The 18,058-nt window shown below is 35.3% G+C and overlaps 1 protein-coding gene across 7 annotated transcripts in view; it reads right to left on the minus strand.

The window, feature by feature from the left end:
- The window catches only part of St7l (suppression of tumorigenicity 7 like), a 152,131-nt gene that overhangs the window by 125,874 nt on the left and 8,199 nt on the right, over nucleotides 1–18,058 (minus strand). For all 7 annotated transcript variants that reach the window (XR_010049582.1, XM_013142769.3, XM_063255671.1 and 4 more), the window contains exons 4-5: nucleotides 12,674–12,728; nucleotides 7,538–7,653 (exon numbers count right to left, since the gene is read on the minus strand). Coding sequence is in view for 6 of the 7 variants with exons in the window: in XM_013142769.3 (XP_012998223.1) it covers nucleotides 7,538–7,653; nucleotides 12,674–12,728 (171 nt within the window). In the remaining variant the exon portion in view is untranslated. The remainder of the gene's footprint in view (nucleotides 1–7,537; nucleotides 7,654–12,673; nucleotides 12,729–18,058) is intronic.

Raw genomic sequence — 18,058 nt, forward strand, 5'->3', positions numbered from 1 at the left:
TCCTAAAGAGTTTATAAGAATCGATTATATGGGGATGGGGATTTAGCTCAGCGGCATAAGCACCTGCCTTGCAAGTGCATGGTCATGAGTTTGATCCCCAGTACCGATAAAAAACAAAAAAAGAATTGATTACATAATGCATGATGAAATGAACAGCTTCTTTGAAGAGACACCCTGGTACCCAGTGCTGATTCCGTAGCATCATGCTGTGAAATCCAGCAATACTATTATTCTTTGTTCAGAGTGACTTTAGTTGTTTTATATTGTTTAATTTAAACATACATAAAGATATGGACAGCTATTTTGAAGAGAACAAGAGACATTATGGCAGCCATTGCTGACTTCCCTATTGTCTGGTTTTGAAGACATAAAATGCCTTCATCATTCTGTTCTGATAAGTTTAATACCATTTTGTTTTGTATGAATTCATTGTGTGTGAAGATATGGACAACTATTTAGAAGAAAAAAAGACAATATGAGAGTGATGATCTGTTGTCTTGCTTTAAAATCTATGTCTCTTACATTGTTTTCTTTGGATCTGCTTTGTTCTGTTTTGTTCTGTTTAGTTTTACCCTCTTTAAAATAAAAATTTTTTTAAAAGTGATGGAATAAATTTGCTGGAAGTGTGAGGGAGTATTATGAGGAAGATTTATGGCAAAGTGTCTTTCACTGTAATAAATTTAAAATTTAAACAGTATTTTTTGATTAGTCCTTTTATACGTATAAGATGTATATGAAACATAGTTTTTTTTTAAGGTTTGGGCCCCAACCCCAAAATGTTTCATTATTTATATGAGTATGTTCTACAATTTGAAAGTATCTGAAATGCAAAACACTTGTAGTCCCAAGCATTTCAGGTAAGGGTTACTTAATCTGTATTATCAGCTTTTGCTAACTTAACACAGGAAAACAATCTCATTTTTATTTGTATTTTTTTAAATTTCTGATGAGGTTATTTAATCTACTTTTAAAGCATTTTTTTCTTAGTCTTATGTTTTCAAATTGCACTACTCAATCTTTCAAGATATTATTCAAAATGAAGGTAGTCCTAAAACCTAAAAGGAGAAAAAATAAAATAAAATAAAGGAAGAAGACTACACCAGAGCATGGCAGCATACACTTGTAACCCAGTACTCTAGGATGTTGAGGCAGGAGGACTACAAATTCAAACCCAGCCTGGACAATTTAATGACTTAGTGAGACCCTGTCTCAAAATTAAAACGAAATAGTATATTTTTTCCGAAATAAGTGAAAAACACAAGTAGAAAATTCCATAACTGACCTTAAGAAATAATTTAAAACAAACTGCTGATTTAGTGCTCAATTCTTCTCTTTAAGAGCTCATGATATGTTTAAAATTACCATAAGCACTCAGCAATTCATTCAAATTTTTTGTTGTTAGTCTTTGTTTTTGTGAGACAGAGTCTCACTATGTAGTCCAGAACTCACTATGAGTGAGTTCAGAACTCATCCTTGAACTCACTATGTATCCCAGGCTAGCCTCAAACTACAACTGTCCTTCTGCCTTAGCCTCTTGGGTGTTGGGATTACAGGCATGTGCCACCACACCAAACAAATTTATCTATTTTTCGAGTTAAGTAATACTCTAATAGGCTAGCTATAGTGACACACATCTGTGATCCCAGCATTTGGGAGGGTGAGGCAGAAGAACTGCCACAAATTCAAGGCCAGCCTAGGCTACACAGTGAGTTTAAGGCCAGCTTGGATTACATAACAAGACCTTCTCTCAAAAAACCAAAATAAAACAAACAAACACCCAGCACAACAGGGAGCAGCAGTTATCTCTAGGTCAGGGATCACAAACATAAATTCCTACTAAGGCCAGACAGGAAACATAAAGGAATGAAGTAAAAACACATATATTATCTTAAGAAGACAGCCACAACTCAGCTTGAACTGATTAATACCAAGTAGAAAGTGCAGGTTCAGTTTTTCCATATTTCCCAACTTTAAAAGAAGTGTGGATATTTAATTATTTAAGTGGTACTGAGAATTAAACCAGTACTTTTATTTTCACTTCCAGCCTTTTTTATTCTTCATTTTTCAGACAAAGTTTGTTAAGTTGCTAAGTTGTCCATGGTGAGCTCAAACTTGGGATCCTCCTACCTCAGCCTCCCAGGGTACTGGGATTACAGGCCTACCAATACCCATCTTAAATCTGGATTTCTAATGTAAAATCTCCTAATTTTCTGGGGGTTTTGTTTTTGAGACAGTGTCTCCCTATGTTGCCTTTGCTGCCCTCAAACTCTTATCATAAGCAATGTGTCTAAGTCTCCTGAGTAGCTGGAACTACAGGCACATTTTATAATCATAACCTGATTTTTAGGCATTGAATGAAATCAACCCCAAACCTATTCCTGGCTGGCCCTTGAGGATACATTTGGTCTCTTGCCTTACCAACAAATGGATAATATGAGAATAAAACCTACTAACAATGATTACTGATAACGTAAGACAAGATCACACACATATACACATTTGTCTTTTTTTTTTTGAGTACTGGAAATCGAACTCAGGACCTCATGCTTGCCAGGCAGGCACTGAGCCATTGAGCTATATCCTTGGCTCTGTATTTTTAAAATGTAAAGCTATGGATACAAATTATTGCTATCTATCTATCTATCTGTCTGTCTGTCTGTCTGTCTATTTTTGGTCTTCTTGAGATGGGGTCCGGCTATATAATCCAGGATGGCCTTAAAATCATTATGTAGCCAGGTTGGCCTCAAATTCTCATGACCCTCCTGCCTCAACCTCCTAAGTACTAGGATTACAGGCATGTGCCACCATGGCAGCTCTAAAAGGTGCTCTGATATGAGTGTCTGAAAGGATCAAGATGGAACCAACAGTCTGTTTCTGAATTATCATTTAATAGACAGTTTCTTTTTAAATAGTCTATTCCTTGAGTTGAATCTTTAGCTGCATTATACATTAACTCTAGAAGCACATGAAACAAATGTCATGCATGGTTTGAAAAGAATTTCTAAAGCCTTAACTTTATATGACTTTTTCTTACAACTTATTTACCTGAAGATGTTCTTATTAGTCTTTTCATTGTGCTATTTTCCTTTCCCACCAAACCATAATTTTGTACAATAATTAACCTAAGAGATATTTTTCTTTCTCCTGTTTTTCAAAAGAAAAGCTACTTCTTAGCCATTTTAAAACTTTCTAAGGTGCACTGCCTGGCTAGGATGTAAAAATTTCTAGATGCTAATGCACTTTAGTTTTAAGAGTAGCTACTTTAAATTGAGGCACCCTATAACAGAAATCCTGTTTTTTACTTATTGGATTCAAGTACATTACAGAGTGAAGAAGGAATTATAATAATTTTTATTATTTTAATTATGTATAATTTTACAGCAAGAAAAACCTCATTATGTTTGATGACATAGCATGAAATTTCCTAATGAACCCACAGAATGGGCTAAAGATAAGCCCTTTCATGAAAGCACACCTAGTTAAAACAAAGAATTTTTTAAATTAACTCATTGCCTCAAAGAAATAGCTAAATTAGATTTTTGGAGCTAAATAACAAATACTGGGAAATGTATCTCTCAAAGATGCAATGACAGTTAACCTGAAGATATCTGAAGATGTTTGAATTCCATGAACTTTGTGCTTTTATGCTAGAAATCATGATAGTGCTGGACAATGAAGTAAATATCAGACTGCTTATCCTTGGTCTTCTAGGTTTTTTGTAAATTTACTTTTATATTTTTGATAATCATAGCAATATGCTTTTAAAAAATCCTTTTTCCCCTCTATGATTATACTGTTACTGTTGAAAATATTTTTTCTGGTGGGATTACTGAGGTGTTTCCTACTAAAAGAAAAAAAAAAAGAAGAAGAAAATATCATCAGGGTTTTTCCCTTTAAAGCAAGCAAACAAAAGTTTCTGAGTAAAGCACCTGGTTATTATGCACCTGGTCATTAAAATCACCAAAAAATGTTTTTGTTTTGTTTTGGTACCAGGGATTGAACTCACAATCTCACGCTTACCAACCTGGCATTTTTGCTATATTATTTCCAATGCTTACATCTGCAGATATGCATGTGACCACTGTTTTGTGTTGATAGTACTGCTTTATACAGTTCTTGTATTTGAAAGGAATTGATTCTTTTAAACATGGTGTATATTGGTTGTACAGGACTATTTCAGTAAATAATAAATTTCTTTTGAAAAAAGGAACATAGCTTTAGCGGACAACAATAGTGAAAACTTGTTAATGTTTATGTCTATGAAAGGGAGGTGAAGCCTGGTTTCCAGAGTCACCTCAGTTCTTTGTTTTGAGCCAGAGTCTTGCTACGTAGTTCAGACTGGACTTGACCTCACTATGGAGCTCAGGATGGCCTCCAACTTTGCAATGATCCTCCTACCTGGGCCTCCCAAATTCTGGGACTATAAGTGTGTGCACCCCACCCAACTCATCTTTTTTTTTTTTTGTTCTGTTATTTTTTGAGATTGGGTCTCACTATGCAGCCAGGTTGGCTTTGAAATCATGGCGATCCTCTGCTTCCACCTCATTAGCACTGAGATTACAGGACTGTGCCATCACACCTGGCTCCTCAAGTTTTAAAATTAATATACAATGCTGATATTCTACTGTTACTTCCTGAACACATATATTTTTGCTATTAATATAAACATTAAGCATACAAACACAAAACAAAAAGTTTTCATCCTATATTTGCAATTAAATCATTTTATCTAAGCATATAGAACATTCTTAGGTTTCCTGCTACCATCCACCCTTAAATTATTTAATACAGGAAATATATATTAAGATGAGTTCATGGCAATGCTAAGCAGTGGTTAAAAGCCAGACTTGAGTGTGAAACCCAGCCTTATCATTTATTTACTTGTGGAACTTGAGGCATATTATATAATCTCCCTTTGCCTCATTTCATTTTTTCTATAATGGGGCTGATAAAAATACTTATAAAGTGATTGTGAAGATGAGATTAGTACATTTGTACAATACAAGAACAGTGCCCAGCACCTAAGTATTAGCCATTATTAGTGAAACTGGTTAAGACACCTGTGGTGTCTACACCAAACATTCTTCATATTTTCATCAAAGTACATTTATAGTATGCCAGCCAATGTGCTAAATGATACAGACAAAATTGAAAAGAATATAGTCCTTAGCCGGGCGTAGTGGCTCACACCTGTATCCCCAGCACTCGGGAGGCTGCGGCAGGAAAATCGTTGCAAGTTCGAGACCAGCTGAGGCTACAAAGTGTGCTCAAGGCCAGCCTGAACTGCATAATGAGACCCTGTCTCAAAAAGACAAAAAAAAAAAAAAAAAAAAAAAGAGTATAGTCCCTGCTCTCCAAAGTGTCATTAGGGGAACCTTTTCATATGAAGGAAGATAAACATGAAAGTAATGTGACAACATAAACAAATGTATGGTGTTAGTTGAATAAATTAACCAAAATTGGGGCTGGGGATTTAGCTCAGTGGCATAAGCACCTGCTTTGCAAGCAGGCGGTCGTGAGTTCGATCCCTGGTACCGATAAAAATGAAAAAGACAAAAAAAAAAAAATTAACCAAAGTTACTTCTTAATAGAAGTTTAAATGAAGTATTGTAAAACTACAAAGAAGAAAATATTTAATTTGGACAAGAGGTTCCAGAGAAGACTTTTTGGAGAATGTGACTTTTAATTTGGATATTAAATAAGAAGTAACTCATCAAATAAATAAAGAGTAAAGGCATTCAAAATAGAAGAAAAGTTGTGGTAAAAATACCTTGTTTTTTTTTGCTTTTAAGTACTGGTGTTCAAACCCAGGGCCTCATAGTAATGAACTTCTCTACCCTTGAGCAAGATACTGCTATCCTTAAATATTCTCCTCCACAGTGAATAGCTTAGAGAAAACTAAACACAGACATTTCTATGATCTACTACTTTTTTTTTTTTCTTTTTTTATCGGTACCAGGGATCGAACTCATGACTGCCTGCTTGCAAGACAGGCGCTTATGCCACTGAGCTAAATCCCCAGCCCCTATGATCTACTACTTTATATGCATCTTTAACTTATGATTACAGAAGAACAAAATATATCCCATATTTTTTCTATACGTCATTTCCCAATGTTTCTATATTACCTTATTCTTTTATGTGTTATTATATTTCCTAGGCACAAACAAGGTATACTGTTTTCTGCTATATTTGATCTAAAAGGTCTTTAAGTAATAAAAGAAGCATAATATTTAAATTCTTGTAAAAAGGAAAGATAATATGTCAACCTACTTTTTAAATGTAATTCTTTTGGAGAGGGCTGTTTTGTTTTGTTTGAGACAGGGTTTTGCTGTAGTTCAGGCTGGCCTTGAACTCATTATATTGCCTAGGCTGGCTTTGCACTCACAATGTAGCCCAATTTGGCCTTGAACTCATGGTAATCCTCCCGCTTCAGCTTCCTGAGTGCTGGTATAGGTATGTGCCAAAACATAATTCATTTTAATTTAACCCGAGTTTCTTTTTTTTAAATTTTATTTAAAGAAAGACTAAACAAAACAGAAAACAGGTAGAAATAATACATACTTTCAAAGAAAAAATAAACAGTAAGAAATCACTAATTGATGATTACATATTGTCCTCTTACAAATAGTTGTTCAAGATATAAAAGTGAAACATACAACGTGGGGATTCAAACAGCGAGACAGCAAACGGTTCTGTTCAACTCTCCAACAAAAACTTAGTAATATGGTTATCAATCCTATACACTTAAAACATACATGCAGTTATCCGTACCTTCATTTATGTTGAGATTAAACAAACCATAGCGGCTAAAATCACTCTAAACAAAGAAAAATAGTACTGCTGGATTTTACATCATGACACTACAGGATCAGCACTGGGTACTGTGTAGTGTCTCTTTTTCTTCAAAGTTTTGTTCATTTCATCATGCATTATAAGATCAGTTCTCGTAAACTGTTTATAGGTTCTATGCATGCATGAGTCTTTTTTTATTTTAAAGAGGGTGAGATTAAACAGAACAGAACAGATCATAAGGAAACAATTTTAAGAAACACGGATTTCAAAGCAAGTCCACTGCAGATCTTCATTGTCTATCTTATATTCTCTAGTTTTCTTCCACGTAGTTGTCCTCATCTTCACATGCATTGAATACATACTGAACATTATAGAACTAATCTAATCATAAAAGGATGATGAAGGCTTTTTAGGTCTTCAAGACCTCACACTGTAACCTGAGTTTCTTATTAATAATGTAAATAACATCTAACCAAGTAACTTTGTATAGACATGTTTGCATGTATACATACACATTTTTTTTTTTTTTGAGACAGGGTCTCACTATGAGGTTCAGGCTGGCCTTCAGTTCTCTAGGTAGCTGAGACTAGCCTCAAACTCACAGAGCTCCTCCATGTCAGCATCCTGAATGCTGAGATTACACCATCATGCCCGACACCTTTGTAGTGTATATTATAATTAACATAAAAACCTTTAAAAATAATTTTTACAGTCTATTACCATGAACAGATATGATACATACCTGTGTCTGAAGGACGTAAAAAGTCTGTATCACAGGTGAAAAATGTCTGATGGTCCTGTGCTGACAAGTTCATGTCATAGTATGTAAGTGGCTCTTTACCAGTTACCCAAGTGTATCTTTACCAAAACACAAGACAAATATTTGAATTGGATATGAGAAAACATCTGTCTGCTACAATGGACACTATTTAAATTCTCAAAATACACAACTACAATTTCTATTTCAGGATGTTATTATACTCAGTAAAACAAAAAGAAATAATCTTCACAAACTATCGAGAACTTGATAATAAAACATTATAAACCAAATAGGAAAGAATAAATTATTCAATAAACAGTGCTTTGAAAATTGTATTTAAAGGCGTAAGACCATTTGAGTTAGTCATATACCATATTAAATACATGGGATGCCAGGCATAGAGACTTGCACCTGTAATCTCAGCACTTTGGGAAGCTGAGGCAGGAAGATCACCACTTTGAGCCCAAACTGGGCAACTTAGTGATTTAGGGATACCTTGTCTCAAATAAGAAATTTTTTAAAACATTGGGAATCATGTAGTTCAATGTAGGTTCAATCTACACACACACACACACACACACACACACACACACACACACACACACTTTTTAATGAGTTAGCACTAAATATGAAAAGAAAAACTCCGCAGAAACTAAAAGAAAACACAGGTGAATTTTACCCCAATGTCAAGATGGTAAAGGGTTTTCATAGCATAAAACCTAAGAGCTGCTTTCCAGAGTTTATTAAAAATTTAAACTTTTACCACCTTCCCAAGCATACAATAAATTAATAGCAAGTTAATAGGGCTACTAACTACATTTTTAAATGTCAAATCCCTATGGGCACAAAAGTAGACAAGTGGATCAATGGAATAGAATAGAGGATACAGAAACAACTTCAGGCACATTTAGCTGTCTAATCTTTGACAATGGGGGCTAAAAATATACCCTTGAAGAAAGTAACCTCTCTAACAAATGGTGCTGGGAAAATTGGCTATTCACACGTGAGAGATGAAATTTAGACCCATACATCCCACTGTGTACTAAACTAAAATCAAAAGATAAAAGATCTAAATATTAAAACAGAAACACAATCTACTGGAAGGTAAAATAGGTAATAACCTTGAAGTCATAGATTTAGTCAAAGACTTTCTGAATGGAGCTCCAATTGCACAAGAAATAACATCAAGAATCAACAAATGGTATTATATCAAAAACTTTCTACACAAAGGAAACAGTCAACAGAGTTAACAGAGGACCTACAGAATGAGAAAAAAAAAAATTGCCAGCTATTCCTCACAGGACTAATAGCCAGAAAATATAAAGAACTAAAATAAACAAACAAACAAAAACTATCCAATCAGAAAATGGGCAACTAAAAATGAGCACAATTATAAGAAGTACAGATCAGGAGACTGTACCACCTAGGGCTGGGGAGGTGGGCAGGAGGTGGGCAAGGATAAAGCGGAGGTAGGGGCTGGCCCGGGGCACAGTTGAGACAACTCTGAGCCGAGGTTCAAGGTTAGACTCTGTGAGGAAGAGTCCTGTGGAAGAACTGGACTGAGAACAGTGTGGATCAGGACAACAGAAACGACTGAAAGATGAACTAAGGAAAACACTGGGCATGAGGCTGGCACCCAGAATGAGAGAGAGAGCTGCGGTGATGCAAGGAGCCTGACGGGTGCTGCTGGAAACACAACAGAGTGCTGGGCACATCACCCACCCCTTCTCTGACTGTGGCCACCACAATCTGCACCTCCACACTGTCACCCACTGTGACTGTGACTCGTAGTGAGGCTTCTGTCAGCCTCCAGAGTGCTGGGATTACAGGCATGGGCCGCCACATCTGGCTAAAAATAGCCACTTAAAAAGCACACGGCAAATATTACTTATATAATTAAAGATTTTAAGTTATTTAGTAGTATTAATTGGCTTGCTAAAGGTATTTGCACTGTTACAAAAGTTACAGCGAAGAAAAAAGGAAGTAAATTTCTACTTACCTATCAAAATTTGTCATTTATTCTTTGAAAATAAAGTCTGAGGTATACTCAATGATAGAGGACTTGTCTAGCACAGTTGAGAAACTGAGTTTGATTGCCCAGCACCACAAAGGATAACTGAATAAGACTTTAAAAAATCTTAACAAGTCACATTATTCCTAAAATGATTTAAAGCAGTTACAACATATGTAACATCAATAACCTAAATTAGAAGTAAAAAGATTCAATAATAGAAAAATAAGGATTGATAAATGGAACCTAGATGGGAGCTAACCTATGAAATACACATCAGATACACATACTCTTTCTAAGGGTTGGCTACAGTCTGGCTTTAAACTCTAAAACCACACAATGGTCAGAAACACAATTTAGAGCTGGGCATGGTAGCACATGCTTTTAATCTCAGCACTGGGAGACTGAGACAGGAGGATCACTGTGAGTTTGAGGCCAGCCTGCACTACATAGCAAGGCCCTCTCTCAAAAAATTAATTAATTAAATTTTTAAAAACCCAAAGAAAACAATTTAGAATTTTCATTAAGATAAATTAATCATTTTAAAGAGCATAAATATTCCTGGTTTTAAGAAATTCCTCTTAATAAACTGCCATATTTTCCATCATGTACTAAGCTAAAATCAGAATGGATCAAAGATCTTAATATCAAAATAGAAACATTAAATCTACTGGAAGATAGAGTAGGTAAAACTTTTGAAGACATTGGAGTAGGCAAAGACTTTATGAACAAAACCCCAATTGCATGGGTACTATCACAAAGAATCAATAACTGTGATCTTACTCTACTAAAAAGCTTTTGTGCGACAAGAGAAATCACCAACAGAGTGAAGAGACAACCCATAATGTGGGAGAAAATGTTTGCTAGCTGTTCCTCAGACAAAGGATTACTATTGAGAACATATAAAAACTCAAAAAAAGCAGTCTCTCAAATTTAACCCAATCCAAAAATGGGCATCTGAGATGAACACACACTTCTCAGATAAAATAGAGAATAGAAAATAAGTATGTGAAAAAATGTTCAACATCATGGGTCATTTGAGAGTTGCAAATTAAAACAACACTGAGATTCTACCTCACCCCAGAAAGAATGAGTAATAGCAAGAAATCAAGCAACAACATGCCAGAGGGGCTGTGGGGAAAAAGGAACCCTTCTCCACTGTTGGTGTGAATGCAAACTGGTGCAACCACTGTGGAAATCAGTGTGGACATTCCTCAAAAACCTAGGATTGGAGGTCCCATTCAACACAACTGATCCCCTTCTGGGTATCTTTCCAAAAGAATAAAAAAACATCATACCACAGTAATATATGTGCATACATGTTTATAGCAGCACAGTTTATAATAGCCAGATCTTGGAAACAATCTAAATGCCTACTGACTGAGGAATGGATAAAAAAAATGTAATACGTATTTTTTAAAAATGTGATATTTTTATACAGTGGAGTACTAGTCAGCATAAAAAAGATAAACTGGAGACTTTTATGAGAAAATGGATACAACTTGCAAACATACTTAGTGAAATAAGTAATACACACATGTGAAGAAGAAAAGAAATTCCTCTAAAAAAAAAAAAAAAGGAAAAGCCAGGGATATAGTTCAGAGGCATAAGCACCTGTCTGTCAAGCACAAGATACTGAGTTTAATTGCTGTACCAAAAAAAAAAAAGGAAAAAAAGAAATTTTCTTATGATCTGTATGAAATGTATTCTGTATAACAAGGAATAACATCAAAAACCTTATTAATAAACAGAGATGTTCAGTGACCTATTTCTTGCAAAATCATTTAATGTAAGTTAATGGCATCTCTTCTTAGAGTCTACTTTTTACTTTCTAGGATACTACATTACTAAAGTGCCAGGATTATCGCTTAACAATTTTTGTATCACCATCATTTTTCACAGTGCCCACACAGAGTAGACATGTTTTTTTGTTTGTTTGCTTAGTGAACTGAACAGTCTACTCCAATCAACCTCCAGGTAAAACACAACATCCTCAAAATAAAAATGAAGGTTAAATATCCTTGCTCATAAATATCTAAAAATATTTTCTTATATATAGTTTAAACTGAAAGAGAAATGGACAATTGTGTAGATGGGAAATGTCAATATAAAATCAATATAAAAAACACTGTGCCTTGTTCTATTATACAAATGAAGTTTACATTCACAATCAGATTTATGTTTTTTTAGTGAGTCCTCAAATATGTCAATCTTGAAACTGAGCACACATGCATAGGTACATGCTGGCACCCTTAACTTTACAAACAATCTTACAAATTCTTTTCAAAAGGCTTTTCTATCCAGGTATGGTGGTGCATACCTCTAATCCCAGTTACTCTAAAGCAAGACTCCAAATTTATGGTCAGTGTGGCCAAGACCTTGTCTTAAAATAAAACCAGCCGGGCGTGGTGGCTCAGCCTGTAATCCCAGCACTTGGGAGGATGAGACAGGAGGATTCTTGCAAGTTCGAGACCAACCTAGGCTACAAAGTGAGCTCAAGGCCAGCCTGGACTACATAGAAAAACCCTGTCCCTAGGGGCGGAGCTAAAAATGTCAGATCAGTAAGCAGCAAAATACAGACCCTCCCTGAGAGAAATGACTCAGACGCCAGAATAAGACATCCTGGAGAGGACCAGAGAGACCCTGTCTCAAAAAGACAAAAAATAAAATAAAATAAAGTAAAATAAAACCGGCTGGGGATGTAGTTCAGTGGTAGAGTGCCTGAGTTTAATGCACTGTACCACCAAAATTTAAAACTTTAAGACCCTTTCTAACATAATAAACTAGTGGGGGGTTATTATATACTTATTATTCATCACAACTTATGATTTGAAAGAATGTGTCTCACAATTATAAAAGTAAACACAGATAAGATGCGGCCAACTAAACCTTGAGCTAATCATTTCATCTTATTATACTGAAGAGGCTGTGTTACACATTTATAAAAACAAGCTAAGGATTTAGCTCAGTGGATAAGCACCTGCCTGGTAAGCACAAGGTCACAAGTTTGATCCCTGGTACCAAAAAACAAAAACAAAAAAACCCAAATGTTTCATGGTACTTTTACTATAAGACCAATATCATACTTAAAAGCAAAATGTTAATACCTCCTATATTCTGCTCCTCTGAAAAGGTTTAAAGGGTTTCGCCACACTTTGCATTCTGAAAAACAAGAGGCAAAACGAGAGTTTACTCAAATGAAGTTAAATCTTCATCTAACCAACATTTATTGCCTACATACTGTATGCTAAGTACAGAAACAAAAGAAGCATGAATCATCTCTGCTTTCGAGAAGCACATAATTAAATCTAGTCCCTTATTTCTGTCTCCACAGTATTAGGTTCATAATTCAGTTTTAGCACTTACAATATGACAAATATTACAAATTTACAATATTATAAACACAAATACGAACTCTTAAAAATGTTCACTTTTATCTTCATAGAATCTACCACACCATCTAGAACTGACTTGTTAAACTGAATTAAATATACTAAGAGTCATGTAAACAATGGACTTATCTATGTGATTAGTGCTATTGTAAAGTAATGTTCTGTTCCAAGACAAAGAAAAAGAATAATTAATTTTTCTCTGGGGAAATGAGAGAAGGCTGTAGAGAAGAGTTGACATGTGAACTGACAGTGAATCAATATAAAAGATTAATAGAAGGCTGCAGATGAAGAACATTCCAACATGAGGAAGTATAAAACCGCACAGCAGCTGGGCATAGTGGTACAGGCCTGTAATTCTATTCTTTGGGAGGCTGATGAGAGGATCACAAGTTTGAACCTAGCCTGCAACTAGCAACTCAGGGAGATACAGCTCAATGCAAAGGCCGTGGTTTCAACAGCTAGTACTACAATAAAACAAAAAAAAACAACAAAAAAAGAAACTGCACAGAATGCTTGGTGATTTTTCTTTTGCAATAAAATGTATTAATATTTAAGATATGTATAACTAAATGAAAAAGTACTTCCCAAATAATCAAAGTATGATATTCTAAAATTATTCAAAAGACATTTATTCAAAATGTAAATTTATTCAAGGCTCATGAATGAATTTTAAAAACAAATGCGAAGTTCAGGTTCCACACTGAACTAAATTTTCAGAAGTACTTCTTAGCAAGTTTTGATATAATAGAAAGAATATCCATAATTTCCTGAAAAGGTTATTAAAATCTTCCTTCCTCTTCTAATTACCTCTCTGTGTGAAACCAGATTTTGCTCATATACTTCAATGAACATAATATAACAAACAGGACAGAAATGGCATGAGAATGCTGTCAAAGGATTTAAATAAATATAAATACTTCCAGTCTCCTGACTGAACTTTTCTTATTTCAGGGAAAAAATTTATGATATATGTATTAGTTATCTTGGACTGCCATTTAAAAAAAAAGTACTTCAGACCACATAGTTTAAACACACTTTGAAGAGACTCGTCTTTTTTGAAGGTAGTACATATTTGTAGCTGAATACCTCTATGGTCCAGTCCTAAGGAATGCAATATTCTTTTCTGCGCTGCTCTGTTCATCCCCGCCTCCTCTGTCTTCCTGTGTGTGTATGTGTGTGTGTGTGTGTGTGTGTGTGTGTGTGTGTGTGTTGTGTAATGGACACTGAACTCATAGCCTTCATACTGAACTATGTTCCCAGCCCCCCTTTTTTAAATTTTGATACAGGGTCCTGCTAAATCACTAAGTTGCCCAGACTGGGCTTGAACTTGCCATCCTCTTGCTTCAGCCTCCCAGTGAGCTAGGATTATACGTGTGTGCTACCTCACCTGGCTTAGGTTCCTTTTTTATTTAACAATTCCTTCTTCAGTCTATATTTCCTCTTTCATACTTAACAGTAAGTAGCCAAAAGGAAACAAGCTGGTACTTCCACACTTTGCTTGGAAATATTCTCAGCTATATATCCAACTTCATTGTGTTGAATTCCACTATTCACAAAATGCAGAATATAGTTTATTCAAATTCTTTTTCTTCTATAACAAGGATCATTTTCCCTCTAGTTTCTTACAACATAGTCTTTGTTACCACCTAAGATCTCACCAGAACCATCATGAATTCCGTATCTCAGGCATGTATCTCAAAACTCCCCCAGACTCTACCCATAACTCAATGTTACAACTATTTCCATATAGTCAAGTATTTATTATAATGTACCACACTTCTTGGTACCAAAATCTGTACCTGTCAATTCAAGTTTCCATAACAAAACGGCTTAAACAAAAGGAAATGTATTACCATAAAACCTAGAGGTTAGAGGTCTAAAACTCAGGTGAAGATTCTCTGCTTGGCTTGCAAATAACCTTCTTACTGAGTCCTCCTCATATGTAGGCAGAGATATAATCTCATTTAATCTTAATTACCTCTTAAAAGTTGCATCTCCAAATAAAGTTATACTGGAGGTTGAAACTGCAACATATTCACTTGGGGAAGAGAATTCAGTTTATATGAATATGTAATAGCTTTATTGTTACTTTCAAAAGTTAATAAATTTTGATGGGCCAGGGATTTAGCTCAGTGGTATAAGCACCTGCCTGGCAAGAATGAGGTTGTGAATTCAATCCCCAGTACCCCCCCCCAAAAAAAAGTTAATAAATTTTGAGATTTCTGCTTTAATTTTCAGTATAATAATGATGAACATAATTCATATGTAAATATAGGTTATTCAAGGTCTTCAATAATTTATATAAAGAACTCCAGCCTGTACTATAAAATTAAATGCCATTCTCAAAAAAAAAAAAAAAAAGAATTCCTGTATCCAAAAAGTTTGAGAACTTTTTTTTTCCAGATGTAGGGCTGCAGTTATTACATGCCAATCAAGCACTTTACTGTTGAGTTAAATCACAAGTCTCTTTTAAATTCATTTCATTTCATTTATTTTTGAGACCTTAAATTGCCCAGGCTGGTGTGGAACTTCTGATTCTCCTGCCTCAGTTTCCTGAGAAATTAGGATTATAAATATGTACTACCACAACAGTAAGAATCATTCTTTTTTACACAATAGTAAAGGGAAAGGATATAAAGAGAAAGTATTAGAGGAAGAAAAGCTAAATAAGTTAGTATAGGAAAGAAATGTCAAGGATCTAACTATGGCACAATGAATGCTGAAATAAAAGAAGGTAGGATGAAGCTAAGATAATTTTTGATGGCAAGTTACTACAATTGTTAAAGAAGAAAAAAGATGTAAAAGAGACATAAATTGGTATCCACGTGCATTTGTGCATGCCAGTAATCTCAACACTTGAGATGCTCAAGGAGGAGGATCACAAGTTTGAGGCCAGGCTGGGCAACATAGTGAATTCAAGGCCATCCTGGATAAAACAGTAAGATTCTATTTCAGAAAGAAGGAAGGGAGAGAGGGAAGGGGGGGGGGGAGGGATGGGAGGAAGTGAGGAAAGCAAACAAATAAACAGAAACAATGTCCTGAGAGTTGCAGTAAATGCCTTATTATCACAGCTACTGAGGGGTTGAAGCAAGAAGATCACAAGTGTAAGCCCAGCCTGGGCAACTTACTAAGACTGTGTCTCAAAATAAAACGGACTGGAGATACAGCTGTGATACAGTGCTTGCCTAGCCCCTGACATCAGTCAATCAATCAACAGAAATAGGTGAGTTGAGTACTTAGTACAGTCAAAGGTGTAGAAAATCTAGCAAACAGAAATATCAATGTGGAACTTTTTTGTTTTAGTTTTTTGAGACAGAGTCCAGGCTGCTTGCAGCAATCCTCTTGCCTTATTCTCCCAAGTGCATGGATTACAGGTGTGCACCACCACATCCAGCTCTATTGTTAATTTATTTGTAAGTCTGTATCTTCTTCCATGCTAGACAGTTCTTAGGGTTATATTCACTTTCATAAATGGCTTACTCAGTCTTTAAGTAGAGATAAACTCATATACATACTTACAATTATTAAAATCTGACATTCTTAGGGACAGATCTATGTAGTTATGGTTTAGATCTAAACTAGCCCTAAAGCTGCATGTGTTTGGAAGGTGATTAGACTATAGCGACATAGCTGACTTGCTGGTAAGAGGTGAGGTTTGGTTGAAAGAGACAGGTCACAAAGGGCATAGCCCAGAAAGTCCCCCTTTCCAGCTCCTCCCTTGATTCTCGTCTTCCTGGCTGCTACGACATGAACGGCTTCCCTCCCACCTTCCATCATGCTGTCGACCATGAAAGATCTAAAATTTCTAAAAAATGCAATGTAAAATAAACTTCTTCGCCTTTAAGTTGTAGATGTATTTTGTCCCAGTGAAATACCTAAGACATATTTTATATTCATTTTTATCTGTCTTGTTCTTAGTTCTATAATTATTTTATGAAAAAGAACAGGGATAAGAAAGAAGTTATCAGTATTCTTTCTTGTACTTTTCAATGGTTTCCAATCCCTTTCCACTAATCCTGATCATGTTTTAAGGCTCCACTTTTTTTTTTTTGTCTTTTTCCTTTTTATCAGTACTGGGGATCAAACTCATGACTGCCTACTTGCAAGGCAGGCGCTTATGCCACTGAGCTAAATCCCCAGCCCTTAGGGCTCTACTTAAATAGTACTTCCTCAGAGAGTTTGCCTGATCATATCTAAAAAGAGCCAGTGATTGAATTCAAGTAGTACTTTTCCACTAAACTAACATAACTCTATTGGTTGAAGTTTATCGAACAAATGAAACATTATGGGTCTTTTACGGAATTAGTTTGTATCATTATTGTATAATTTTACCTATACCAAATGAAAAGTACAATGCAAAAATATAATTTTTATCTGGTTACAAAAATTTTACTTTCCAAATTATACATCATTAATAATATTTGTATTCTATTACTGGATGCAGAGGAATAGTCTATGGATTACCTACATTTATGTAAAAGAATTAAGTTCTATGTTTCAGTCTATTTGGACTGCTATCTCAAAATACCATACACTGAGTAATTTAAAAACAACAGAAATTTATTTCTCACAGTTTTGGAGACTAGGAAATCCATGATCAGGATGCTGTCAGATCTACTGTAGGTGAGGACTCATTTTATAAACAGTACCCTCTTGCTATGTCCTCACAGGGCGGAAGAGGCAACTAGCTCTCTGTAGTCTCTTTTGTAAAGACATTAATTCCATTCATGAGGGGTTATCTTCATGACTAGATAGAGTTGAGGCTGAGGTGTGCAGATATGAAAATCTCCTCTAATTTAGGATAGAAAGCTTCGTTTACTTTCCCTTTTCATAAGCCATGGAAACACATGGGAGTGAATATCTTGATTTTTAAATAGTTCCATCTGAGAACTAACATGTCTCAACCTACACTAACAGTATTGCCATGTTCACCATTTATATCCACAACTCTTGAGCTTCTATTCTTATGATTTATCACCTCCCAATGACTTCATCTCCTAATACCATTACACTGATGATTAGGGTTCAGTGTATCAATGAGGGGGTACACAAATAGTGAAACCACAGAACTGTGTTGTTTTGAGTTTATCTCCCACAGTC

The sequence above is a fragment of the Cavia porcellus genome, unplaced genomic scaffold, assembly GCF_034190915.1.
Source record: "Cavia porcellus strain 051 isolate PalLab524CR breed Dunkin Hartley unplaced genomic scaffold, mCavPor4.1 scaffold_1, whole genome shotgun sequence".
In the NCBI taxonomy this organism is placed as follows: Eukaryota; Metazoa; Chordata; class Mammalia; order Rodentia; family Caviidae; genus Cavia; species Cavia porcellus.